Source organism: Dipodomys merriami, unplaced genomic scaffold, assembly GCF_024711535.1.
Source record: "Dipodomys merriami isolate MVZ:Mamm:240054 unplaced genomic scaffold, mDipMer1.0.p SCAF_39, whole genome shotgun sequence".
Classification (NCBI taxonomy): domain Eukaryota; kingdom Metazoa; phylum Chordata; class Mammalia; order Rodentia; family Heteromyidae; genus Dipodomys; species Dipodomys merriami.
Genome location: NW_027205492.1, coordinates 8519478 through 8546753, shown reverse-complemented (window position 1 = coordinate 8546753; position 27276 = coordinate 8519478). Strand labels below are relative to the sequence as shown.

Genomic DNA, 27276 nt, shown 5'->3' with positions numbered 1-27276 from the left:
TTTCTGCTCTGGAAATCAGGCTTCTTCAAGATAGAATCTGATTGGCTTGTTGTGTATGATTTGTGATCCTCTTGGCCAATGGAATGGGTCAGGCCTTCTGATTGACAGCGCCTCTGGGCCACTCTGGGGAATGGGCATAGTTGTGTTCCTATGACAACCTAGAATGCAGACAGGACCCTTCCCTCTTGCTGTTTCAGCAGGAGCAGTACTAAGTCTAGCATGCTCCAGGGACTAAAACTCTCAGAAGATGGAGACTGTGGTTAGGTGTAGCAGGAGTGGACACCTGGGCTCCGAGTGAGGTTCCTTACCTGTCTTGTGTTTCAGGAACTTTGACCCAGAATGAAATGGTTTTCAAACGGCTACACCTGGGTACAGTGGCCTATGGCCTGGACTCCATGGATGAAGTACAGAGCCATGTATTCAGTGTCTACACCCAGGTAAGGCCCGTCTGCCTACCCAGAGCCATCCCGAACTTGAACTGTTGCACTGAGATGTAATCTGGCCACCCAAGCTCACCTTTGGCTTTTAGTATATGCATAGAATTGTATAGCCATCATGCAGTCTATTTTGTGTTCATCACCCCCCTTTTTTGTGCTGGAACTGAGAGCTTGAACTCATGACCTGGGAGCTGCCCTTTTAACTTTTCCACTGGTGCCCACCCTTTCCCTCCTCACTCCCTCTCCCCCCACAACACCCTCCCTCCCAGCCTCAGAGACCACACCCTCCACCTCCTCCAGAGTCTCCACAGCTGTCTGCTTTGCCACCTGCTCTTCTTATCACCATCCAGAGCTAATGGGTCTGGAAAACCCACGCAGAATATAGTCTGCTGGGGACTGGTGCCAGATAGGGCGTGGGAACCTGTGAGTGGGTAGTATTGGAAGCCTATGAATGTTTGGTTTTACTTTTTCCCAGGCTTGGAGCTAGGGCCGGGCTTACCCATGAGCTGCTTCTGAACACTCACGACATTTGCCACTTAGCACTCCTTTCTAATCTATTTCAACTCTGCAGTGGTGTGAAAGGCTCAGTTTATCATCATTGGCTCCCACCTGTCTCTCCCCTAGAAAAATTTCAGCCAGGCGCCAGTGGCTCACGCCTATCATCCTAGCTACTCAGGAGGCTGAGATCTGAGGATCACAGTTCAAAGCCAGCCTGGGCAGGAAAGCCCATGAGAGTCTTACCTCCAGTGAACCACCAGAAAACCGGAAGTGGCGCTGTGGCTTAAGTGGTAGAGCACTCACCTCGAGCTGAAGAGCTGAGGGACAGCTCCCAGGTCCAGAGTTCAAGCCCCACTACTGACAAAAAAAATAATCCAGACCAGGCACTGATGGCTCACGCCTGTCTATAATCCTAGCTACTCAGGAAGCTGAGATCTGAGGATCACTGTTCAAAGCCAGCCCAGGCAGCAAAGTCTGTGAGACTTTTATCTACAATAAACCACTAGAAAACTGGAAGTGGTGCTGTGGCGTAAGCGGTAGAGCGCTCGCCTTGAGCTTGAGCGCAAGGACAGTGCCCAGGCCCAGAGTTCAAGCCCCACGACCAGCCAAAAAAAAAAAAAAATTCCAGAGCCAGTTACCTCTCAGAAAGATGCTGCTGGTAAACACTCAGTATTTCTTTTTTTGTTGGTCAGTCCTGGGCTTGAACTCAGGCCCTGGGTTCTGTCCCTGAGTTTCTTTTGCTCAAAGCTAGTGCTGTACCATTTGAGCCACAGCACCACTTCTGGCTTTTTCTGTGTATGTGGTGCTGAGGAATTGAACCCAGAGCTTCATGCATGCTAGGCAAACGCTTTGCCACTGAGCCACACTGCCAGCTCCCACCCTTGGTGTCTGAGGCAAGGTCTTCCTATGCAGCCAGGCTGGCCTTGAACTCAGTCCTCCTGCCTGTGCCTCTGAGTGCTGGGATGAGAGGCGCACACCATCATGCTGGTCTCAGACCTACAGTTTGACAGGTGAACCAGGCTATTGGAAAGCCCAGAACGCTTTGAGCACAGAGGCCGGGAAGCAAGACTCAGGCTCACTTTCCAGATGCCATGATGTATTCTGGGGACCAAGATAGGGTCTGCAAGCTGGCTGCCCCCCAGGGTGCAAGACAGCCACCTAAATCATGCAAAGTGGGAGTCCCCCCAAGGCCTTGTCCAGGTTGACCCGGAGCCCCACTGACCTCATAAAGTGAGCAGGTGGTTTTAAAAGACTCCACAGGATGGGCTGGGAAGGTGGCTCAGTGGTAGAGTGCTTGCTTGCATGCCTGAGGCCCTGGGTTCGATTCCTTAGCACCACATAAGCAAAAAGAAAAAAGCCGGAAGTGGCACTGTGGCTCAAGTGATGGAGCGCTAGCCTTGAGCTGAAGAGCTGAGGGACAGCACCCAGGCCCAGAGTTCAGTCCCCACGACCGGACCCCTCCCCCCCCCCCCAATAAAAAAGACTTCACAGGAAAACCTCACACGATTCATCCAAGGCCAAGCAAGCAGGATGGAAATGAGCCTGTGTTACGAGGCAGCACCCCGCAGGGTGAGGCATTGTGGGGGCCTTGCCTTGGCTCCCTGTTTTTTAAGAAGAAATAATTGAGGGCTGGGAAGGTGGCTCCGTGGTAGAGTGCTTGCCTGGCATGCATGAAGCCCTGGGTTCGATTCCTCAGTACCACATACACAGAAAAAGCCGGTAGTGGTGCTGTGGCTCAAGTGGTAGAGTACTAGCCTTGAGCAAAGGAAGCTCAGGGACAGCACCCAGGCCCTGAGTTCACGTCCTAGGACTGGAAAAAATGAGATAAGAGTTCTAAAGGCTGTGACTTCCACTCTTTGAAGAAAGTCTATAATTTCAGAATACTTTGGTACTGTAGAAACCTCAGTTCTTTAGGCTCTCTGGAGTCCCTTTCCCCATCCCTTAGCTCATGGCAAAACCTAGCTTCTTTTCTTTCTCTGGACTATACATTTCATGTAAACAGATCAAGTGTAAGCCTAGCTACTCAGGAGGCTGAGATCTGAGGATCTGGGTTGAAATCAGTCTGGGTAGGAGAGTGTGAGACTCTTAAGCTCCAATTAACCAGCAAAAACTGGAAGTGGGGCTGTGGCTCAGGTGGTAGAGTGTGCTCTCCTAAAGTGAAAAAAAAGAAGGGCCCAGGCCCTGAGTTCAAGTCCTAGTCCTGACCAAAAAGAAAAGAAAATCCTTCCTGCCATGCAGTGTCTGGGTCTTGAGAAGTGGCCCTGCGTGGGTCATGAACAAGAACCCAAGGTCTAGTTTGCAGGCTGGCTGCTGGGGTGGCTGCCATCAACTCTCCATCCCAGCAGGCAGTGGGCGTCTCCCTCCTCTTCCCTGTCTCCTGCTTTGGGTACCACCATGCTGACCTCCTGAGATGCTCTCCTGCTCTCCCTCCATCCCCCAGGGCGCAAAGAGCCGCCGTCCTGGCCGCTGCCAGCCCCCACATCTGTTTTAGTTTCCCGCTGGTATTTTTTAAGTAAGACGAAATGTGTGTAGGTTAAAGGGCCGTGGGAGGAGTTGGAGGTTGAAGATAAACACTGGGCCGTGTGAAGCTCTTCCAGATGGGCAGTGCGGCTGGAGAGAGCCAGGCCATGCTGCGTTGTCCATGGACCCCGGGGTCCAGATCAGAGTCTCGGCCATCCCCTGGGATCCCAGAGGAGCCTGGTCTTTGACAATTACGAGAGACAGTGGTCAGCGCCCTGCTTACGCGTGCCCTGTCTGGAGGGAGCCAATCAGAAAGAGGAGCAGACATTGACTTAGCCGTGGCAGGTGCGCTTCCACTGAGGCGTGGGTCTTCATCTCCCCATCCCCCCCCGGCCGCCCCCTCCCCCGTCCCCCCAGGCATGCTGGCTCCCTGATCAAATATGGGCCTTTTACAAGTCTTGTCAGCTGGGTGCTGGTGACTCACACCTGTAATCCCTGCTAGTCAGGAGGTTGAGATCTGAGGACCACAGTTGGAACCAGCCCAGGCGGGTTCATGGGACTCTTACCTTCAGTCTCACTAGCAAATAAGCTGGAAATGAAGTGTGGCTCAAGTGGTGGAGCACCAGCCTTGGTGGGAAAGCTGAGGGACAGCGCCCAGGCCTTGAGTTCAAGCCCCAGGACTGGCATGTGTGCACGTGCGTGCGTGCACGTGCACACACACACAGTCTGTCCACGTGCTTTGCGTTGCTTACTTGGGGGTCTCACTCAGAATATAATCCTTGAAGTTTGATGTCACCCCCATTTGAAAATCTGAACCAGAAGTCCGGTGGCTTTGCCAGATTGGCCTCTCTGTGTCGTCCCCCCCCCCCATGGCGATTCCCTGGTCAGTCCCCTGTGTCAGCCCTGAGCTCAGGTGTGAGGGCACGCACCCACTGGGCAGCGTGTTCTCGCGTGGGTCACCACAGGCCAGCACGGGAGAGCTCTTGCTTCTGCCTCCCTGGCTGAGGGAGATTCACGAAGTCTTCAGGCCTCTTTAGAATTTTAAAGTGAAGGTCTTCATAATTAAAAGCAGTTGACAAGAATGCTTCATTGAGGCCAGAGCTCTTGTTTCGTTCCTCTAATTATTGTTACCACACAGTGCCCTTTGACCTGGAAGTGAAACTCATAGGCCCTTGACATCAGAGGTTAACAGACCAGGAAGCCAGGGCCCTGCGTCCCCGCAGTGACCAGAGTGATTGAGTAATTGTCTAATTACCTGAGGGGTTGAATGCTGCTACTAAAAATAGTATTGAAGAAATGAAAGTCGTTCTCTCGTTTCTGGTAGCCCATCTGTTCTCTATTTGGGGCGGCCTGGGACGCGGCTCTGGGGCCTTCCGAGCACGCGGTCACCCCGCTTCTGCGCTGCAGGGAAATGTGTTTCTAATGGAATGCGGAGCCTGGCCACTCTGTCAGCACGTCTAGCTTCCGGATTCAAGCTGCGGCGGGCCGTCCTTTGTCCAGAACAGTGATTTAAGATCTGAAACTGACTGGGCATGGTGGCTCACGCCTATAATCCCAGCTACTCAGGAGGCTGAGATCTGAGGATCACAGCTCAGGCAGAAAAGTCCACGAGACTCTTTATCTCCAACTAGGCATCAAAATGTGGAAATGGAGCTATGGCTCAAGGAGTAGAACACCAGCCTTGAGCGAAAAAGCTAAGTAAGTGTCCAGGCTCTGCATTCAAGCCTCTCCCCCCCCCCCCCCAATCTGAAACTGACCTTTGGTAATTTAATAGTGTTTGTTTTGTTTTGGTTGGTTGTAGGGCTTGAACTCTGGCCTGGGCACTGTCCCTGAGTTCTTCAGCTCAAGGCTAGTACTCTACCACTTGAGCCACAGCACCACTTCCGGTTTTCTGGTGGTTCATTGTATCATGGGCTTTCCTGCTCAGGCTGGTTTTGAACCACAATCCTCAGATCTCAGCCTCCTGAGTAGCTAGAATGACAGGTATGAGCCACCAGTGCCCGGCTTAACATGTGTTTGTTGATAATGGAAGAGAGATTGATGTCAGTGGGGCACCTGCTCCCCATCAGCAAGCTTCAGTTACTGGACTGTTCGTTCGCTCAACATGTAGGCGTGGTATGCCAGGCTCCGCCCTGGGCACTGGGAGTCAGAGAGCCCCACCCCCACCCAGGCAGCGAAGACCAAGGGTCTCGGGGACATGAAACCATGACTTGCCGTGGGGGGACGCAGAGCCGCCTGGACCTTGAGCTTGAACCAGCCAGCCCTACAGAGTTCTGAGGCACAGTGGGCACAGCAAGGGCAAGGGCCCTGGGGCAGGAAGAGGCTTGGCAGAGGGCACTGTGGGAGGCTGCCAGGCACTGATGGCCAGGGCTGCCTGGCGGGAAGCCCCTTCCATTGATTGGCTGGCTTTCTTCCCTGTGTTTTCTTTTTTGGTCAGTCCTGAGGCTTGAACTCAGGGTCAGGCACAGTCCCCAAGCTGCTTTTGCTCAAGGTGCTCTACCACTTTAGCCACAGCATCACCTCTGGCTTTTTTTCTGTGTCTGTGGTACTGAGGAATCAAACCCAGGGCCTCACACATACGAGGCAAGCGCTCTACCACTCAGCCACCGCATTCCAGCCCCATTTTCCAAGTGTTTCTGATGCCTTTGCTGGCCGACCCAGGGTTTCTGACTCCTGAGGGGGTCACTAAAACAGAGCCAGCCACTCCAGGGCCCTTCCGTGACACCTCCCCAGACAGAATCACTGTCATTTGTCCGGGGCTCACGCTCCTCTTCAGTTTGCTCTTTCCTTCCCCGTGTCTGAAGGGCGTCGGTGTGGCAGGCCTGGCAGGCCTGGCCATGTGAGGGCTCGGGCAGGACCCACAGAGCTTCGGGGCTCTAATCGTGCCCCCTGCTCCCCCCAGCAATCGCAGGAGCCCCCGGCGCAGCGGGGCCCCGCGGTGGCCACCAAGGTGCGGCGCACCATGAGCAGCCGCGTGCACGAGGCGGTGAAAGCCATCGCGCTGTGCCACAACGTCACCCCCGCCTACGAGTCCAACGGCGCCACCGACCAGGCCGAGGCCGAGAAGCAGTACGAGGACTCGTGCCGTGTGTACCAGGCGTCCAGCCCAGACGAGGTGACCACGCAGGCGGGGCGGGGCGGGCGCCTCCCTGACCCAGGGCTGGATGGCATGCCCAGCTCTCCCAGGGCCCCGAGGCCACGCTCGCACAGCAGGGAAAATCCGGATAGTTCAGACTCTGAGGGAAGAGGAGCCGAGTCCCTTGTAGGCCCGTCCCTCGCGGAGAGCCTCCGGGACAAAGGCATGCCCTCTTCTCTGCGCGTGCGCACAGCTCTGGGGTTGGAACTCAAGGCGGGTGCTCTACCATTTGAGTCACAGCTCTACCCTGGCTTTTTGGTGGTTCCTTAGAGATAAAAATCTGACTTTCCTGCCCAGGCTGGCTTTGAACCAGCCTCCTGAGTAGCTAGGCTGACAGGTATGAGCCACCGGCGCCTGGCTCTTCTAGTTTCTAGTGGTGACAGGAGTCCGGGTGGCACCCAGCAGGGGTGTGTGTGGATACTGGACAGGTGACGTGTCCTTGGGTCCTCAGGGACAGTGGCTGCCTGTGCCCCCCACTCCTGACCTCTGACCCCATCTTTCTCAGGTGGCCCTGGTCCAGTGGACGGAGAGTGTGGGTTTAACCCTGGTGGGCCGTGATCAGTCTTCCATGCAGCTGAGGACCCCTGGCGACCAGATCCTGAACTTCACCATCCTGCAGATCTTCCCCTTCACCTACGAGAGCAAGCGCATGGGCATCATCGTGAGGGTGCGGGCCTGGGGGGGGGGTTCCTGTGTGAGAGGGGTCCTGTGGGGGGGTCCCTGGGTGCGTGGGGGGTCTGTATGGGGCAGCTCACTTTCCACGTGTCTGCAGTCCAGCCTAGCACACAGGAAGAAGTGGTTTGGGTCAGCAAGGAGCTCATGGTGACCAGAGACCCGGCAGTGTGGGGCTCTGCCCGCCCATCCGAGGCTGGGCATCCTCTGGCGGCCCCCCACCCCTCCCTGCTAGCGGAGCTGGGTGCCCCCGCTCCTCCTGTGGTTGTGAAGGAATCTGGCCCTAGCCTGTGTGTGGTGTCTCTTGACGGTGGTCCAGGCGTCCCGAGGTGGAAGGGCTGGACCGGAAGTGATTGCAGTGCCGCCTGTGTTCGCTGAACCCCAGCAGATGGGCGCCTCCGGCGGCTGCCGGCCCAGTCGCTCACAAACCTGTCCTTGGCAGAGTTCGGCCACCATTGGCATTTCTGTTCCGCTTGGCCCCGTTTCCGGGGCGTGAATGTGGGGCCTGGGTCTGTCCCGTAGCCGGGTCCCTCGCTGATGCTCTACCACTTGAGCCACGGCTCCACTTCTGGCACTTTTTGGAGGGTTCACTGGAGATAAGAGTCTCACAGACTTTCCTGCCCAGGCTGGCTTGGAACCATGATCCTCAGATCTCAGCCTCCTGAGTGGCTGGGATGACAGGCGGGAGCACCGGTGCCGGGTGCAGGCAGCTCTTCAAAAATAATTTTTTTTTTCCTGCCAGTCCCAGGGCTTGAACTCAGGGCCTGGGCGCTGTCCCTGAGCTTCTTTTGCTCAAGGCTAGTGCTCTACCACTTGAGCCACACTGCCATTTCTGTTTTTTTCTGTGTATGTGGTGCTGAGGAATCGAACCCAGGGCTTCATGCATTAGAGGCAAGCACTCTACCACTGAGCCACCTTCCCACCAACGAGCAGAGTCTTTGGCTGCCTCTCCCTGCCCTGCCTGGGGGTCTCTGCCCGGGTCTTTGCCTGCAGAGCAGTCAGGGGAGGTGAGAGGAGGCAGGGGCTCTGGGACATGGCGTGTGACTCTGTCTGAAGGGATGAATAGGTGTCGCCCTTGGGCAGCTCGTCACCCTGTCCCCCACCCCCGTCCCACGTGCACCTCCTGCGTCCTGCAGTAATGAGGCGTCTGAGCAGGTGCCAGAGGGCGGACGCCTCCCCCCCTCCTGCCCCAAGACTGGGACCAGACTTCCAGCCATGGCGCGGGCCGGGCCGACCCCGGAGTCCCCGAAGTTTATAGCGTGACCCAGCGCAACATGGGAAAGATGTAAACTCGGGGTGAACTGGGGAGGGAAGTGACTCAGAGGAGCGATAGCGGGGCGGTGTTTGTGCTGGCCAGGGCCCCTCCATAGCAAAGGAAGCCCAGGGCCGGGCAGGCTTCCTGCAGCCGGGTGGTGGAGCACCGTGCGGGGAGAGGAAAGGAGGCAAAAAAAGGGGGTGCTTTGATGTCGAGACCTCAAAGCTGCCTCCGTTTGTCAGGCCCCCGTTGGGCATGGGGTGCAGGGAGCGCCCCGCCCTAGCGACTGCGCCGAGTCAGCACGGCAGCCTGAAAGCTGGCCTTGAGCAGAGGTCACTCCAAGGTCATTTAAAAAGAGGGGCCGCCATGCGGGGTGTCCGGGGCACCGCGTTCACATTCGCCGATCGCCGTGTAGGAGTTTGTGGGATTTTCCAGAGTAGGCAGGTGCTGCTGGCCTATCTCCTGTCTCCTCATTTCTGGAATCTTCCAGGAATGGGAACCAGCCATCCACCATTATTCCTCCAGCCTGGGCCCCGCTGTTGACGTGGGCAGCCTTGGTGGTGGCCGGCCCCGAGGCCATCTGGAGGCCTTCCTGGGGGAAGGGGGCCAGGCTCGCTGGCCTCTGCCCACCCTCAGGGCTGGGACCCCCAACCCCATCTCCAGACACCGTCAGATGTCCCCGCTGGGGGCAGCACTGGGCCCCGTCATTGTCCACGCCACTGCCCCGGCGCTGAGGGCCACGAGAGGCGCGTCTGTGTGTGGCTCCTGGGCCAAGCACGGCGCTCACTCGTTCACTCCGCCACGGATTCGTAGCACTGTGGGGTCACGGGGGGGGGGGGGGGACGGGCGAGAGGAGAGTAGCCGCTCCATGCGCACGCGGGAGCTGGGTCGGCCGGGCTGCAGCGGATGCGGGTGGAGACACGGAGCTGGCGGTTTGCCCTCCGGGCCAGTCCTCTGAGGAAGGGGCTGCAGCGGCCCCTGTCAGCAGTTCTCTTGGGGTTGCTCTGGCCCCAGAAACCATTTGCCGGCATCTCCCTGTTGGGCCGGGCTGTAGTTTGCCCAGCATCTCCTCGTTGGGGGAGGGCCGTGGTTTGCTGGCGTGTTCCGGTTGGGGGCGGGCCGTGGGTCGGCAGTGCCACAGGCGGTCTAATGGCGTGGAGGCCGGGCCCAGACGGAAGAGTCTCGGCTTTACAGACCAAAGTGTTACTTCTTTTTTTGATCTTGTTTTTCTGTGTTCCTTTTTAATCATCGAATAACTTTCCGGACGCTTTGAGTTTCCTTCTGCTCACCGTGGCCTTTGCCCCTCCCCATGCTGGCTTTTTATCTTTGGCCAAAGGAAAACACAACTGGCGTCTGCCCAGTGCCCTCTGCGTGGGTCAGGCCTGGAAGGCGGGGGGAGGGGGCAGGGGGGGAGGAAGGGCAAGAGGAGGGGGAGAGGGCATCCCCTGCCATGGTTCACGTCGCCCTCCTCCTCTAGGACGAGTCCTCTGGAGAAATCACCTTCTACATGAAGGGGGCGGATGTGGTGATGGCTGGCATTGTGCAGTACAACGACTGGCTGGAGGAGGAGGTGAGGCGGCGTGGCTGTGTGTGTGTGTGTGTGTGTGTGTGTGTGTGTGTGTGTGTGTGTGTGTGTGTGTGTCACGAGGGCTGGGCCCAGCCCCCCCCCCCCCCCCGCCTGGTCTCATCTGCAGGCTCTCCCGGGGCGGGTGGGACCCCGGCTCACCCTGGCAGGTGCGTGTGGGGTGGTGGATCAGGGCATTCCAGGCAGTTCCTGGGTATGTGGCAGGGTCCGTGGGCCGGGAGGCCCGGCTGTGGGGCCCGCCCTGGTCAGTCATAGCGCAGCTGTGGCTCGGGCGCTGTGAGCCAAGTGCCCACGGGGGCCGGGCACGCGGGCATGTGGCACAGGTCGGGGCCATCGGTCTGACGGGACGCCCACGGCGCGTTCAACCTGCTGGCGGTTCCCGGGCCAGGGCTGCGTCCTGCCAGCCGTGCCCCTGCGTGTGGCACGCCGTCTGGGGCCCGCCAGTGGCCAGCTTGCACACCGAGCCCGCGCTCTGTGTGCGTGTGAGAAATCTCGCTGAGCGTTCACAGCCCACCCCGTGCCTCTCAGAATCGGGCCCCGGCCGGGGCACCGGGCGGCCCCGCATGCCCCCGCCTCAAGGCCGGGGCCAGGGCCGTGGTTGTGGGGGGGAGCAGACCACTTCAGGGTCCACGGGGCTCCCTTCTAACCTCTCTGCTCGCAGTGCGGCAACATGGCCCGGGAAGGGCTGCGGGTGCTCGTGGTGGCCAAGAAGTCTCTCACCGAGGAGCAGTACCAGGACTTCGAGGTGAGCTCGCCTCCCGGGCCCCCCTCCCCGACACGGTGCTCACAGGCTCCCCTCTGCTCCCCACCCTGGTGCCTGCCACCATAGCCACGGCAGCTGCCCCAGGGCCGCAGGGCCTTTGCACTGGCTGTTGCCTCTGCCTGGAATGCATGTGCTCCGTAGCTCCTTCTCTGTTCAACGCTGCCGCCTCCAGGAAGTCTTCCTGGAGTGCCAGGGCGTCTACCTCCCTCACCCATTAACCTTGCGTGTCACCGCTCTACGGGCCCTCGCTTACACTGTAGCCTTCATCTCGTCCCCTCCTGCCTGGAGGAAGATGCTTTTGAGGGCACACCATCTGGGATTTTTTCTTTGGCCAGTCATGGGGCCTGAACTCAGGGCCTGGGCACTGTTCCTGAGCTGCTTTTTATCCCTTGAGCCACAGCACCACTTCCGGCTTTTTCTGTGTCTGTGGAACCCAGGGCTTCGTGCATGCGAGGCGAGCACTCTACCACCGAGCCACCTTCCCAGCCCCGGGGACGATGGGCAGCATCCGTGCCCCGCAGCTCTGGTTGTGAGCTGGACAGATGCTGGTCCCAGGCCTGCTGCTTGTTCTCCATCTCCGGGCTCGGACCCCGGGAAGGCCTGTCCTTCCTCTCTGCCGTGTGCCTTGTGTCGGCACCGAGCTGACAGCACGAGGCAGGGGTGGGCCTGGGGAGAGCGGCAGGCGGCCTGCTGAGTCTTCAGAGGAGCCGTGACGGGGTTTCGCTTGCTCGGTGCGCGGCCTCGTGAGATGTGCAGGGCCTTGGGCCACGCAGTCCGCCCCCAGCCCCCGGCGCCAGCGCTGCCTGCTCCGGAGGAGCCAGTGGGGGGGACTGGTGGGCAACGCCCCAGCTGGCCCCTGGGAGGCCGGGCCCGGCCCCCGCGGCCACGTGTCCCTGTGCCCGCAGGCCCGCTACGTGCAAGCCAAGCTGAGCGTGTACGACCGCTCCCTCAAAGTGGCCACGGTGATCGAGAGCCTGGAGATGGAGATGGAGCTGCTGTGCCTGACGGGCGTGGAGGACCAGCTGCAGGCCGACGTGCGGCCCACGCTGGAGACACTGCGCAACGCGGGCATCAAGGTAGGCTCGGACGGACGGAGCGCGGCGGTGGAGCGGACAGCTCTAGCGGGGCCAGGCAGGGCCTGCGTCCCGGTGTCCTGTGTTACAATTCGGCCACCCGCCTGCGGTGATGTGGCCAAGTAAGGCAGGGACCACCCACCCTCCCGCCCAGCCGTGGGCCTGTGCCAAGAGGCGGCCGGTTTCCATTGCCTGCATCTGGAGGGGAAGAGCCAGTAGTTTCTTCTTGTGGGATTTAGATTCCCTCCTCTCCCCTCCTGTGCCCTCCCTGCCTTCCCCTCCTCCTCCCGCCCTTTCTCTCCCCCTCCCTCTCTCTCCTTTGTGGTCTTTGGGATGAACCCAGGCCCGCCCCCCCTCCCCCCCCACTTGCTAGGCAGGTGCGCTGCTCCAGCACTGTATCCCAAGACCACCAGCAGAGGGCGCTGGAGAGCCGGGCTCCGTCCCAGGAAACCCTGAGGCAGGATGGGAGGCTGGGGGAAGGCCCGTGTGTCACCACCCCGTACAATGGAGGGCAGGGCATGGCAATGCACACCTGCAGCTCCTGCCCTCGGTCATCCTGGCGGCAAACGCATCAGACAGGGAGCAGTGGAGGAAGCCCTGGGTCCCTCAGTGGCCAGGCTTGCTTTGGCAGCTGACCCCGGCCCTTCCCCGCTAGGCGCAGGGGAGGAACAAAACATTGACAAAGGGGACAGAGCAGGACACGATTCCTGCTGGGCTCTGAAGGGCCACATCTGGGGCTCGGTTAGGACAAGAGCCTGCTGTGTGGCTTTGGATGGGTCACCATCTGGGCCCAGGGCAGGGCAGGACAGGATGATCTGTCCCACAGCTGGGTCTCCCGGCTCGGTTACAGGTGGAGAGCTTGTCCTGGGCGTCAAGGAAGCGGCTGGTATCTCATCCACACAGCCTTTCCCTCCCTCTAGTTATTTATTGTCTTAAGAAAAGGGGCAGGGCGGAGTGGGGGCGGGCAGGCACAGGGTCCAAGCCCTCGGCCCCTGGTGTCTCCTGAGCGGGTGGTGAGCCGCTGGGCCCCGTGGGGAGGGGGGCGTGGGATAGTGGGCAAATCCAGCTGTGTGTTCTGGAGAGCTCGGTGGCTCTGTGAAACAGGCCAGCCCCCAAACTAGACCCTCAGGGTGCCCCCTTCCGTGCTGACCCCCAGGTGTGGATGCTGACAGGGGACAAGCTGGAGACGGCCACATGCACAGCCAAGAACGCGCACCTGGTGACCCGGAACCAAGACATCCACGTTTTCCAGCTGGTAGCGCGCGTGCTGGGCGGCGGGGCGGGCGGGAGCCAGGGTGTGTGTTCTGTAACCCCGTGAACCCCGTGTGGGTCCCCCAAAGAGGGTGGGGAAGCCAGGGGCCTCTAACAAAGAGAGGGCTGGGCCCAAAAGACCCTGTGCCAATCCTGGGGCCTGAACTCAGGGCTGGTGCTTTGCTGCATGAGCCTCAGCCCCACTTTCTGCCTTGTGCGGGCTCACCTTGGATTTGTCCGCCTCTAAGTGAGGTCCGCAGTGCCCAGCCTCCTGAGTAGCTGTGGTTACAGGCGTGAGCTGCAGGCCCTGCCCGGCTTCAGCGCGGCCCCCTGTGCCGCTCAGCCAGACCGGTTTCCCAGGGGGAAAGCCAGAGCTGCGGGTCACCCGCCCCACAGGGGCGCGGGAATGAAGGTGGACGGTCCGCGGCCGGCACGGCACAGGGGCCTTGGGTCTGGCCGGCCGGCTCTCCAACCCCCACCCACCCCAGCGAACAGGACCTGCGCAGGCCAGGGCCGGGGCTGGAGCGGGGGGGGGGGGGGGGGGAGGTGGGGGGGGAAGGCCTCCGGGAAAGCCAGGGAGCAAGGCTGGTGCCACTGTGTCCCTTCCAGGTGACCAACCGCGGGGGCGCCCACCTGGAGCTGAACGCCTTCCGCCGGAAGCACGACTGCGCCCTGGTCATCTCGGGGGACTCCCTGGAGGTGGGCGCGGCCCGGCGGGGGCTGCGGGCATGGCTGCGGGGGGCCGGGGGCTGCGGCCAGGACTCACCCGCCCCTGCCGGCCCTGCACTTCACCAGGTGTGCCTCAAATACTACGAGTACGAGTTCATGGAGCTCGCGTGTCAGTGTCCGGCCGTGGTGTGCTGCCGCTGCGCGCCCACGCAGAAGGCGCAGATCGTGCGTCTGCTCCAGGAGCGCACGGGGAAGCTCACCTGCGCAGTGGGTAGGCGCCGCGCGGGCCGTGGGGCTGCCGTGGGGGCCGTGGGGGTCCCGGCCTGGTGTAACTGGGTTTGGCAGCTGCGCTGCTCAGATTTCCGGGCCGTTCACTGGACGTCACGTGTTTTGCCCCGGTGGTGGTGGTGGTTTTCTATTGGGGTCATCAAGGGGCGGGAGCAGACCTGGATTCAAATCTCACCCGGTGTTTCATGGCCTCCGCCCTGGCATCTGCTCCGCTGCAGAAGGGGGTGGCGTGGAGGGGTGGGGAGGGGGCGATCTGCCCTGGCCTCTTGAGCGAGGCCGTGGCGTACCCGTGTCCAGCTGTGGCACCCAAGCCAGCAAGTGGCCTCTGACGCGTGCACCGTGCCCGCCCGGCAGGTGACGGAGGCAATGATGTCAGCATGATCCAGGAGGCCGACTGCGGCGTGGGTGTGGAGGGAAAGGTGAGCCTGGCATCCCCCGGCCTCCCCTGCTTCCCCGGCTTCCCCTGGTCTCCCCTGCTCTCCCTCAGCCTCCCCCACTTCCCCGGCCTCCCCTGACCTCCCCCCGGCCTTGCTCGGCTGCACCACTCTGTGCCCCGCAGCAAGCACTGGAGCGCTAGCCTCAGCCACTGTAGCTTGTTAAAGTTTGTGTGTTAGAGAATTTTTCTGTTGTTTCCACTCATAACTAATCTCATTATTGGTCAGTGTGTGTGTGTGTGTGTGTGTGTGTGTGTGTGTGTGTACTCATTATTGGTCACTGTGTGTGTGTGTGGTGTGTGTGTGTACACACCAAGGCCCCAAGCAAGGACTGAGGCTTCTGCCTGTAGGTTTTGTTGCCCATTTTTATGAATCTGAGGAGTCCATGGGTAGTCCTCCTCTTCCTCCTTTTCTTCTCCTCTTCACCTCTCCTCCCTTTGTCCTCCTCCTCCTTCCCCCTCTTCTGTGCCTGTACTGGGGCTTGAACTCAGGGCTTCACACTCTTGGTTAGCTTTGTCATTCAAAACTAGCCCTCTATCACTTGAGCTACTCTTCTACTTCTGTTATTTTGCTGGTTAATGGAAGATAAGTCTCTTTCGTGCCTGGGCTGCTTCAGACATTGATCTCAGATCTCAGCCTCCTGAGCCGCTGGGATTACAGAGTCTCAGCTATGGGTCTTCTCTTTCCTTTCCCATGATTCTTGGCTAAGTGACAATTATGTGAAGTTACAGAGGCAAATAGTTCTCTCTCTCTCCCTCTCCCTCTTCAGTATTAGAATTTGAACTTAGGGCTAACAAAGCACTCTACTACTTGAGCCACTACTTGAGCCACGTCCCAGCTTCTTTTTTTTTTTTTTTTTTTTTTGCTTTAGTTGTTGTCCACACAGGGTCCTGTGTTTTTGCTCAGGGTTGGCCTTAGACCCTCAGACTCCTTCCTACTCACAGCTTCCTGGATAAGCTTATTGTTAGAAACAAGGTTTCACCGATTGCCTTCCCAGCTGGCTTTGAGCCTCAGCTTGATTTCCAAGTAGCTGGAATTACAGGTGTGAGCCATCTCATCCAGTTGGCATACATGCACACACACTCTCTTTCTTTCTTTCTCTTTCTTTCTTTCTTTCTTTCTTTCTTTCTTTCTTTCTTTCTTTCTTTCTTTCTTTCTTTTTCTTTCATAGTTGTGGGTCTTGAACTCAGGGCCTGGGTGCTGTCCCTGAGCTCTTTAGCTCAAGGCTAGCACTCTACCACTTTGAGCCACAGCATCACTTCTGCTTTTTTAAATTGGAGATAAGACTCTCATAGAGACTTTTCTGCCTAGGCTGGCTTCAAACCGCGATCCTCAGATCTCAGCCTCCAGACAGGTATGAGCTACTTTGCCTGGTTGGGAAATGCTCCTGAGTGAAAGGTTGTGTCTGAAATCTGCACATTCCTTGAATGCAAAATTTAAGAAGCATGTTTAAGTTTAATAGAAAAATTTTCACAAGTTCCTGTATAAAGCTAAAACATTCCCCTTTTGTTAAAAACTGCATTCTGATCCCTTTGATCATTTGTTTTTTCATGTAAAAGGAGTAAGTAGCCACCATTAAAGATATAAAAGTAGCTGGTCATCAGCAGTGGCTCACGCCTGTCATCCTAGCTACTGAGGAGCCTGAAATCTGAGGATCGTAGTACAAAACCAGCCCAGGCAGGAAAGTCTATGAGACTCTTATCTCCAATTAACTACCAAAAAGCTGGAAATGGTTCTGTGGCTTAAACTGGTAGAGCACTAGCCTTGAGCAAGACCAAGCTCAAAAACAGTGCTGAGGCCGGGCGCTGGTGGCTCACGCCTGTAATCCTAGCTACTCAGGAGGCTGAGATCTGAGGATCGCGGTTCAAAGCCAGCCCGGACAGGAGAGACCGTGAGACTCCTATCTCCAATAAACCACCAGAAAACCGGAAGTGGCGCTATAGCTCAAGTGGTAGAGCACTCGCCTTGAGCTGAAGAGCTGAGGGACAGCGCCCAGGCCCAGAGTTCAAGCCCCACGGCCGACCAAAAAAAAAAAAAAAAAAAAAAAAAACACAGCGCTGAGACCCTGAGGGCTGTCACACACACACAAAAAGAAAATCCATCCCTTGTTTCAGTGGCATGAGGCTACTATGCTGGATTTCCTTCTGGGCTTTCTCTGTGTGTTACTGGTTATGAGTGTGCATGTACTACTTAATATATAGACTGTATAGACATCCATATAATTACCCTGTAGAATTTTAAATTAAAAACACACTGCATTTCATTGTGCAGCCTGCCTTCATCGGCCACGCACAACCATCTTTCCTTGCCCTCTCCCTTAGCTTTTATTCCCAAAGCTGTGTTGGGGTAGGGATGGTGAAGTCATGGCTGCCTCCCTGCACTTGGACCCCAGCTGCCAACACCTGCCACTCCCCCTCCCTTCCCGGGAATCAGTTGAGAGTATGGGCACACACGATGTGATCCTGAATCCTGTAGCACTCACCGCAGATGCTGCCCTGGTGGACCGGTACAGCTCCGCTCCCGCTGTGCAGGGAGGGGCTTTGCTTCAGGAAAGGGCCCCAGGAAACAATCAAGGTCCAGGGATTCCATTTATTAGTGTGTTTTGTGTTTCTTTCATCTTCTTGTGTGTGTGTGTGTGTGTGTGTGTGTGTGTGTGTGTTTCTTTCATCTTTAACATAAAACACCCCCCTCTCTCTCTCTCTCTGCCTCTCTCATTTGGAGGAGTGTTCTTCATGCCATTGATATTTGTGAGGCATTGGGAAATTCTAGAATGTTCCATAGTGTGAGCTGCTGGGCTGATCTGATGTCCCCTCTGTGATGTGCCCCAGAGGGGGCAGTTGTCTGCCCTGTGGGGCCCATCAGGAGGTGCCGTGGTCCTCGTTGTCCATCTGTCCCTTACCCTGAAGCCGAGGGAGGTCCACTACAAGTTACACTCTGGAGTGTGCAGAACAAGTTGGTCCTGCAGGCTCTTTCCCTCTTAGGTCTGACCTTGGAGATGTGAAGGTCACGGCTGCTCTCTCCCTCCTCCGGGGCCGCCCCGGGGCTCAGTGCCTGGCGCCCTGGCTGCACCTGACGCTGTTTATTTAAATTCCTCCTTTTAAGTCAGAGTTGGAAACCATGGACGGCTTTGTTGAATTTCTGAGATCTCCTCACCAGTCTTGTCTTTCCCATGACGAATGCGCGTGCGCGCTGACCTGCGGGGCGCTGACCTGCGGGGCGCCGTCGCGCCGTCTCCTTGGTTTAGGAAGGGAAGCAGGCCTCGCTGGCCGCCGACTTCTCCATCACGCAGTTCAAGCACCTCGGCCGGCTGCTCATGGTGCACGGGCGGAATAGCTACAAGCGCTCGGCGGCCCTCAGCCAGTTCGTGATCCACCGGAGCCTCTGCATCAGCACCATGCAGGTGGGCGTGGGGGGGGGGCTGTGTGCAGGGGCGGGGCCGCGGCCAGGGGCGGGGCTGTGTGCAGGGGCGGGGCCGCGGCCAGGGGCGGGGCCTCGGGCGGGGCAGCAGGGCTACAGGGGGCCTTGGGGCGGGGTTGTGGACAGGGGCGGGGCCTATGGTGAGGGGGCGGGGCAGCAGGGCTACAGTGGAGCCTGGGGGCGGGGCTGCGGGCAGGGGCGGAGCCTTGAGCGGGGCAGCGGGTACAGTGGGGCTTTGGGGGCGGGGTCGTGGGCAGGGGCGGGGCCTAAGGTGATGGGGCAGAGCCACAGGGCCACAGTGCCACAGTGGGGCCTGGGGGCAGGGCTGCTGCCTGGGGCCGGCGTGGGCTTCCGGGGCGGGGTCTTGGGGGCGGGGCTGGGGCCACACCTCCACCCAGGCGCACTGCTCACCTGGCCTTCATGCCCTGGAGACGCCACGCTCCTGCCTGACATCCGGGCCCGTCAGTCCGTCTCTTGGCACCCTTCCTGCCACCTGGAGTGACACAAGCCCTGGCAGGGCAGCGGCCGGCGCTGCACGGGGAGGCGGGGTCACTGTTGGCCCTGGGCCGCGGCTCCGCCCTGCCGCTCCCGCCCGGCAGACACGGTGCCCGCTGTGCCCTGGCACCGCCGGCAGCAGGCTGAGGCCGCGTGCGTGTCCACAGCACGCTGAGCGCCCGGCCGCAAGCCGGGACCTGTGCAGTCCGCCAGCGCAGCCTCACCACGGGAGACAGGGTGGGGGCCTAGAAACCAGCTTTAGGGGCTTCAGTGCTGGGGGCACCGTCACTACCACCATCATCACCACCACCATCATCACCACTGCCACCACCATCACCACCACCACCATTATCACCACCGTCACCACCACTGTCATCACCACCACCACCATCATCATCGCCACTACCACCACCATCATCACCACCACCAGTCACCACCATCACCACTGTCACCACCACCATCATCATCACCACCACCATCATCACCACAATCACCACCACCACCATCACCACCACCACCATCATAACCACTACCACCACCGTCATCACCATCACCACCATCATCACCACCATTATCACCACCACCATCACCACCATTATCATCACCACCACCACCACCATCATCACCATCACCACCACCGTCATCACTACCATCATCACCATCACAACTACCACCATCATCATCGCCACCACCACCATCACCACCGCCACCATCATAACCACTACCACCACCGTCATCACCATCACCACCACCACCATCACCACCATCATCACCACCATCACCACCACCACCACCACCACCATCATCACCACCATTATCATCACCACCACCACCATCATCACCATCACCACCACCGTCATCACTACCATCATCACCATCACCACCACCATCACAACTACCACCATCATCATCGCCACCACCACCACCATTACTACCATCATCATCACCAACATCAACACCACTACAACCACCATCATCACTGCAAGGTATATTAAATAGGTAGGTTTCATTAGGTAGCCAATGAAGAGAACACTGTGTGAATCAGGCAGGAGAAGAAGTTTATTTACCGAACTGCTGCCGTCGCCGTGCATGGTGGAGTGGCATAGCTGAAAAGGAAGGGGGCAACCTGCCCCAGGCCAGGACTTATCTAGGCCAGGGAACAGGAAGAGGTATGGCCACACGGGATCCGGATGTGACCTCAGGGTCTGGGACCCTCCTAAGGTCAGATAGGAGGCATGTGACCAGAGGTGGCCCAGGATGTGACCTAGCAGGAGGGGAAGGTGATTGCTCTCAGGTCTCCTAGTTACCTAGGTAACAGATACTGGGCAGAAACTTAGCCAAGAAGTAAGGAGGTATCCCTGTGCAGACCTTACAATCACCACCACCATCCTCATCACTATCACCACCACCATCATCATCTCCTCCACCACCATCTCCTCCTCCACCACCATCATCACCACCATCACGATCATCACCACCAATATCTCCATCACTATCACTACCATCACCACATCAGCACCACCATCACTGTCATCAGCACTACCACCATCATCATCACCACCACCACCACCATGGCCCTCCCTCACAGCAGGTTGGATCAGATGTCAACCTAGAGGGTATTGGCGCCGCCTGCAGGGGGTTGTGGACTCACAGGTGAAAGGCAGGCCGCCTGGCGCACAGACCTGCCCACCGCTGGCCTCCCTGGGTCTGCAGAGGCTGTGGGTTAAGGCCCTATTGCGTCTGTGAGGGGAACACGCATCATCCCACGCTGAGCTAATTCACCAAGTGGGGTGGTGATGCTGTGGCTTTAATCACGTGTGTGTGTGTGTGTGTGTGTGTGTGTGTGTGTTGAAGGGAGGGTGGGCTGGTGATGCTGTGGCTTTAATTGTGTGTGTGTGTGTGTGTGTGTATGTGTGTGTGTGTGTGTTGAAGGGAGGGTGAGCTGGTGATGCTGTGGCTTTAATCGTGTGTGTGTGTGTGTGTGTGTGTGTGTGTGTGTGTGTGTGTGTGTGTGTTGAAGGGAGGGTGGGCTGGTGATGCTGTGGCTTTAATCGTGTGTGTGTGTGTGTGTGTGTGTGTGTGTGTGTGTGTGTGTGTGTGTGTGTGTGTGTGTGTGTGTGTGTGTGTGTGTGTGTGTGTGTGTGTTGAAGGGAGGGTGGGCTCCCCTGGCATGCATCAACACCACTTCTGCTAGATCTGCGCATCTCTGTCAGTATCTACTCAAGGGGAATGTTCTGGGGTTTGGTGCTCTGGGGCTGTGGAGACGCTTTACCCTGTCCACAGCACTGGAAGACTCAGACCCACAGGAACCCTGTGTGTTTTTACTACGCTTGTCCCAAAGAGGGCTCTGTGGTTGGCCTGGCCCTGTGCAGAGAGTGCTTAGTTTTTTGTTTTTGCTTTTTTTGCCAGTCCTGGGGCTTGAACTCAGAGCTGGGCTCTGTCCCCAATTTTTTTTTTCCACTTCCAGCTTTTTGGTAGTTAACTGGGGATAAGAATCTCACTGAAAGCCAGGTGCCAGTGGCTCACGCCTGTCATCCTAGCTACTCCAGAAGCTGAGATCTGAGGATCACGGTTCAAAGTTAGCCCAGGCAAGGAAAGTCCGTGAGACTCTTACCTTCAGTTAACCACCAGAAAACCAGAAGTGGCTCAAGTGGTAGAGTGCTCGCCTTGAGCTGAAGAGCTGATGAACAGAGCCCAGGCCCAGAGTTCAAGCCCCATGACTGACCAAAAAAAAAGTCTCACCGACCTTTCTGACGAGGCTGGCTTTAAACTGGGATCCTCAGAGGAGCTGGGGCTGTAGGCAGGAGCCATGAACCTGGCTCCTCTTCTCTGAGTTAGTCTTGTGAAGAAGTCTCCTGTCTTTGCTCCTTTAAAACTTGCCCCATTTCCAAACCATATGGTCCGAGAAACGCAGCCTTGTGTCCCATCCCGGCTCCCAGGTAGCTGGTATGCACACGCTGGCGCTCTTTCCCGGCCGGGTGCCTGCCGGGTGCAGCTGGGAGAGGCAGTGGTCAGTAGCTCGTCCTGTGCAGCCGCCCCGCCCAGCCGTCCCGGCGGTCCCCTCTACACAGGGCTAAGCCTTCTGGCTCCACAGCACGGGCTGTGTGGTCTTGGCACGCCCCTGGCTCTCTCTGGCCCTCTTTTCTCCCATGAGCAGGGGAGCAGTGCGTCCCTGGAGCTCACGCACACAGCCCTGGTCCTGTGAGGGGCTGGGTGTGTGGCAGGTCCCGTGTGGTGACCCTCGGTGACGCCCCTTCTCCTTGGCCCAGGCCGTCTTCTCCTCCGTGTTCTACTTCGCGTCCGTGCCACTCTACCAAGGCTTCCTGATCATCGGGTAAGGAGACTCCCCCACACACCCTCCCTGCTTCACGATGTACCCCAAAATGCCAGCAGGAGGAGAAACAGCACTGACCCAGGCCCCTAGGGCCTAAAGCCTCCTTGAACGCATGATGATCTGAGCACCCCTCTCCCCCTGCATTGGGAGGGGAAGAAGCTTGGGCTCCCTGGCTGTAGCTGAGCCAGGAGAAAGGCGGATCTAGCTTCCCGCTGGGCTCCATGGTGACAGGAAGGGTGTATCCCTTGATATGAGTGTCCCCTAACGAAGCCCCCCATCTGCCCTGGCTTGGAACCTTTGACCTTTGCAGACAGCATCCAGGCTTGAATTACCCAGGCAGTAGCACTGGGTCACCCCAAGCCCTAGACCCAGAGGAACCCGCTTCTACTTACAAAGACAGACAGCCAGCTCTGTGGGGGAGTCTTGTTGTTGTTGTTTTTTTTTGGGGGGGGATGGGGGGGTCCGGCCGTCTGGCCTGAACTCTGGGCCTGGCTGCTGTCCCTCAGCTCTTCAGCTCAAGGCTAGCGCTCTACCACTTGAGCCACAGCGCCACTTCCAGCTTTTTTTCTTTTTGCTTATGTGGTGCTGAGGAATCAAACCCAGGGCCTCAGGCATGCAAGGCAGGCGCTCCACCACTGAGCCACCTTCCCAGCCCCATGTGGGGGAGTCTTGTCCTCTTACCGTTCTTTGCTGCTGGCTCAGCCCAAGGGTACACCCAGGATTCTTGGTAGAGTAGAAGAACATGCTAGAATATAGTGCAGGGTTCTCTGAGCTGGTCCTTGTGGCCTTCTGTGCCTTCCTGAGCCTCAGCACACTGCCTGTTCCCTGTGTAGCCACATGCTAACCCCAGGGCCTTTGCACTGACTACTGCTACTGCCTGGTGTGCTCTTCCCCAGGTATGGGCATGGCTGCTCCTCTGTGGGTGCCTGCTCATGTGTTCCACCCCAGGGCGGCCCAAGATGCCCCACCTCAGGTGTAGGCACATACACCTCCCCATTGTGTTTTCCTGTGGTGTACTCAGCTGTGACACACATGGTCTCCATTTCCCTGTGACTCGGGGCTCCAGAGCGGGGCAGATGCCTGGGCTGGCTTCACCTCCCAGGCCTGGCCCGGGGGGGCAAGCGGGCGCCGAGGCCGGTGGAGCTGTCTCGCTGTCTCACTGTGGCCTCGCTGACTCCAGGTACTCCACCATCTACACCATGTTCCCCGTCTTCTCTCTGGTTCTGGACAAGGATGTCAAGTCGGAAGTGGCCATGCTGTACCCCGAGCTCTACAAGGACCTCCTCAAGGTTCGGGCCCTCTCCCTCCCTCCTCCCTCCCTCCCTCCCTTTCCTTTCCCTCCCTCCGACCCCCCTTGTATTCAGTCTCCCCACCTCTGGCTTGCTACTTCGGGAGGGACAGCACGGGGTTCTGTACATTTTTCCTAAAGCAGTAACGTTCCTTGTAAAGGACGTGGAAGAACGCAGTAATAAGCCAACTGAAAATAACCAGCCACTGAAAATAACCAGAAAGCCTGACTACTGTTTTGAGATGCAGCGATGTCGGCCCCTGGAAGTGGTCCCCGCACTTCTGGAGTGCGCATGTGCTGAGCTCCACAGGCCCGCACTTCTAGAGTGCGCATGTGCCGGGCTTCATGGTCCCACACTTGTGGAGTGCGCATGTGCTAGACTCCGCAGCCCCGCACTTCTGGAGTGCGCATGTGCTAGGCTCCGCAGCCCCGCGCTTCTGGAGTGCGCATGTGCCCGGCTCACGCTTCCCCTGATCTCCGGGGTGCAGTTTCCCAAAGTGGCGGACGTGAGTCTCCCACCATGGCGGCCCCCTCAGGAGGCTGCGGCGCCTGCCCTGGCCCAGCCCCTTCTTGCGTGGCCCGTGGGAGCGAGCGGGAGCCGACGGCCCTGGCCACGCGTGCTCACCGCCCCGTCCTGCCGTCTCCCCTAGGGACGGCCGTTGTCCTACAAGACGTTCCTGATCTGGGTTCTAATTAGCATCTACCAAGGTAAGGAGGGCGTCAGCCCGCGCTGGCCGGGGGGAGCCCGAGCCTCGGTGGCGCGGGCACGGCGGTGGGACGGGCGTCCTGTGCGCGGGGTGTGTGCGCAGGGGCGCGCACGGGGCCGCGCACGCGCACGGGGCCGCGCACGCTGTGTGTGTACACTCGCGGGTGGATCTCCCAGGGTGGATGAGTGAGAGGCGAACATAACAAACGCAGGGCCAGGTGTGGGGCCCGCGCCTGTCATCCGTGCTACCCAGGAGGCTGGGATCTGAGGTCGAGGGCAAAGCCAGCCTGGGCAGGAAGGTCCGTGAGACTCTAACCTCCATTAACCACTCCAAAGCCGGAAGTGGCGCTGTGCCTCAAGTGGTAGAGTGCCGGCCTTGAGCACAAGAGGCCCAGGGACGGCGCCCTGGCCCTGAGTTCGAGCCCCACAACCAACAACAACAACAAAAGCCAAATGTGGGCTCAGAATCTTCAACCCAAAACGCTCCAAAATTTAAAAGTTGTTGATGGCACAAGCACAAAATTCAGGTACTCACAGGATGGTCAGAAGGAAAACGCAGGTGCACTAAAGCTCCGTGTACCATGTTATGTTCAGGAGAGTGCGCGGGGTGGCAGGAAGCTAGGGAGTTCCATCCCTGGGACCCTCATGATGCACACGCAGACAGCTGGGTGTGGTGGCACCTGCCTGTAATCCCAGCACTCAGGAGGTGGAGGCAGGAAGATGGAGACTTCCAGGCTAGCCTAGGCGACATGGACACTTTCTCAATCAAGAAATAGCTCCTAATCAAAACCACTTGTGGGCCTAGCCTCTGTGCCTTTATAGATGGATACTTGCTGAAGTGTGGGACGCAGGTGCACTAGCCGCTCCCATCCTCGTGACTGCAGGAACAGCTTCCTCAGATGAATAACAGGGCCTTCGATTGTGCTTATGGCTGCCTGAGCATTCCTGTTTCCTGTGTTGGTTATGCACCTCCGCCTCTGTATGCCGGAGGGATCCCACATTGACAAGTAAACATGCACATTTGGGGTCTTCTCCGCAGTGTTTGCCAGTGTGTGAGGCAGTCCAACGTCTAGGGACCCCCTGGGTGCCAGAGGCTCACACCTGTAATCCTAGCTACTCAGGAGGCTCACGCCTGTAATCCTAGCTACTCAGGAGGCTGAGATCTGAGGGTCAAGATCTGCAGTCAGCCCAGGCAGGAAAGTTCATGAGATTTTCATCTCCGTTAATCAGCAAAAAATGTGACATAGAACTGGGGCTCAAGTGATCGAGTGCCAGCTTTGAACAAAAAGCCTTAGTAAGGGATGGTGCCCAGTCCATGAGTTCAAGCTCCAGGAATGGCGCATGCGCACACATACACAGTCTATGGAGTCGATCGGCAGAGGGCTAAAGCCTCAGGTTAACAGCTTGGGGAGGTTTTGAAGGAAACCATGGTGCACAGGCATCTGGTTAAATGACAACCATGGGTCCTCTCTGCGCTGCCCCCGGGGGGACCCTCTGTCCTTCCCAAGCCTGCGAGGAAATACCCCGTGCCATCGCCTCCTGCCAGGCGTTCCCCTCCTCCCTCTCCCTGCTCCACTGCTTGAGCCACAGCTCTGCTTCTGGCTTTCTGTGGTTCATTGGAGATAAGTCTCAAGGACTTTCCTGCCGGGGTTGGCTTCCAACCGTGATCCTCCGATCTCAGTCTCCTGAGGATCTGGGATTATAGGTGTGAGTCATGGGTGTTTTCTACAGTCACAGGGACAGCAGGAAGCAGAGGCTTGTGTGTCTAAGCAGAATCCGCTCTGGGGGGGGGGGTGGGAGGGGGTGCTGGGCCTGGCTGGGGACACGCTTCCTCCTCCCCAGGGAGCACCATCATGTATGGGGCGCTGCTGCTGTTTGAGTCGGAGTTTGTGCACATCGTGGCCATCTCCTTCACGTCGCTCATCCTCACGGAGCTGCTCATGGTGGCACTGACCATCCAGACGTGGCACTGGCTCATGACAGTGGCCGAGCTGCTCAGCCTGGCCTGCTACATCGCCTCCCTGGTGTTCCTCCACGAGTTCATTGGTGAGCACCCAGCCCGCCCCTCTCTGCCTGGGGGACAGGACCCATGGCTCTGCCCATGGGACGGAGGACCGGGCCACGCGCTTCTACATTTGTTTCTTCGTTTGAGTCTTTGCGCTTCTAGCCATCCACCCCAGGCCTTGTCCGTGATAGGCAGGTGATCTCCCGCGAGCCACTGCCCAGCCCTAGAGTTTGAAAACGGTATCGTGCTGGGCGCTGCTGGGCCTGTAATCAAGCCTAGCTGCTCCGGAGGCTGGGCGCCCCCGAAGGCTGGCAGTTCAGAGCCAGCCTGGGCGAGGCAGGCAGCGGGACTCTTCATCTCCAGTTAAGCAACCACGCATCCCAGCGGAGCGGTGGCTTAAGCGGTAGAGCGCCAGCCTTGAGTGGAAAAAGCTCCGGGATGGCGCCCAGGCCCCGGGCTCGAGCCCCAGGACCGGCACAAAAGAAAGTAAAACAAGCATTTCCGTTCCCGTGGAGAGCCGCCGGCCCCCGGGTCAGATCAGAGGCCGGGGGGTGAGGACGCGGGGCGGCGGCGCCGGACACCGCCAGCGAGGCCAGGCGCCAGGGCCCGGCGGGGGGCACTTGCCCCTTGGTATCTGGGGTGCATGCACCTTCTGGAACATTCCGGCTGGCTCACTGGCGCCCCCTGTCCTTGCAGACGTGTACTTCATCGCCACCCTGTCCTTCCTGTGGAAAGTGTCGGTCATCACGCTGGTCAGCTGCCTCCCGCTCTACGTCCTCAAGTACCTGCGACGCCGCTTCTCACCCCCCAGCTACTCGAAGCTCACGTCCTAGGCTGTGCGCGTGCGCGGAAGGGGGGATGCACGTCCTAGGCTGCGCGTGCGCGGAGTTGGGGGCGGGGTGGAATCCCACGTCCCAGGCTCCGCGCGTGCGCGGAAGGGACCCATGTCCTAGGCTGCGCGTGCGCAGAGGGCACCCGGCCTGGCCCTGCCCTGCCCGCATCCTGGGGACACGGTCCCTGTTCATTTGTGCTGCCCACCGCCCGAGGGCGTGGCCGGAGTCGCTAACCCGTGGTCCTCGCGCTGTGGCACAGGCCCTGACCCTGGAGACGCGGAGGGGGCCCTGGCCTTGGCGGGGGCGCGGGGCCGCGTGCGTGGGTCGCTGTGCCGGCTTCCTTGTGACTTGAATTTTGTTGCTCTGTGATAAAGTTTCTGTGTAGGTGAAGCTGGTGGAGGGCGAGTGACTTTGTCATTAAACATTCTCCCGTGCGTCCGCCGTGATCTCAGCTACTCAGGAGGCCGAGCTCTGGGGCTGCGGTTCAAAGCCAGCCCGGGCGGGCGAGTCCTGAGACTCGGATCTCCAGTGAACCACCAAAAAGCCAGAGGGGGGCTGTGGCTCAAGCGGTAGAGCGCCAGCCTTGAGTGAAAAAGCCCAGGGACGGCGCCCAGGCCCCGAGTTCAGATCCCACTGCTGGCCCTAACAAGTAGTTGAGGAAAACAGGAAGCTGGCAG

The 27276-nt window shown here is 58.7% G+C and overlaps 1 protein-coding gene across 3 annotated transcripts in view; it reads left to right on the top strand.

Moving 5' to 3' along the window:
• Positions 1-27033, top strand: part of Atp9a (ATPase phospholipid transporting 9A (putative)) — a 63117-nt gene extending 36084 nt beyond the window's left edge. For 2 of the 3 annotated variants that reach the window (XM_069990010.1, XM_069990011.1), the window contains exons 13-28: positions 325-437; positions 6298-6510; positions 7037-7198; positions 9936-10028; positions 10705-10788; positions 11712-11882; positions 13036-13134; positions 13740-13829; positions 13926-14070; positions 14442-14506; positions 17766-17921; positions 21703-21767; positions 22948-23056; positions 23706-23763; positions 25604-25807; positions 26463-27033. In XM_069990010.1, coding sequence (XP_069846111.1) covers positions 325-437; positions 6298-6510; positions 7037-7198; positions 9936-10028; positions 10705-10788; positions 11712-11882; positions 13036-13134; positions 13740-13829; positions 13926-14070; positions 14442-14506; positions 17766-17921; positions 21703-21767; positions 22948-23056; positions 23706-23763; positions 25604-25807; positions 26463-26599 — 1964 coding nt within the window. In that variant the 3' untranslated portion in view covers positions 26600-27033. Of the gene's footprint in view, positions 1-324; positions 438-6297; positions 6511-7036; positions 7199-9935; positions 10029-10704; positions 10789-11711; positions 11883-13035; positions 13135-13739; positions 13830-13925; positions 14071-14441; positions 14507-15832; positions 15876-17765; positions 17922-21702; positions 21768-22947; positions 23057-23705; positions 23764-25603; positions 25808-26462 lie in introns of those variants that run through there. The other variant, XR_011365480.1, reaches the window with a different exon arrangement.
• The last annotated feature ends 243 nt before the right edge of the window (positions 27034-27276 follow it).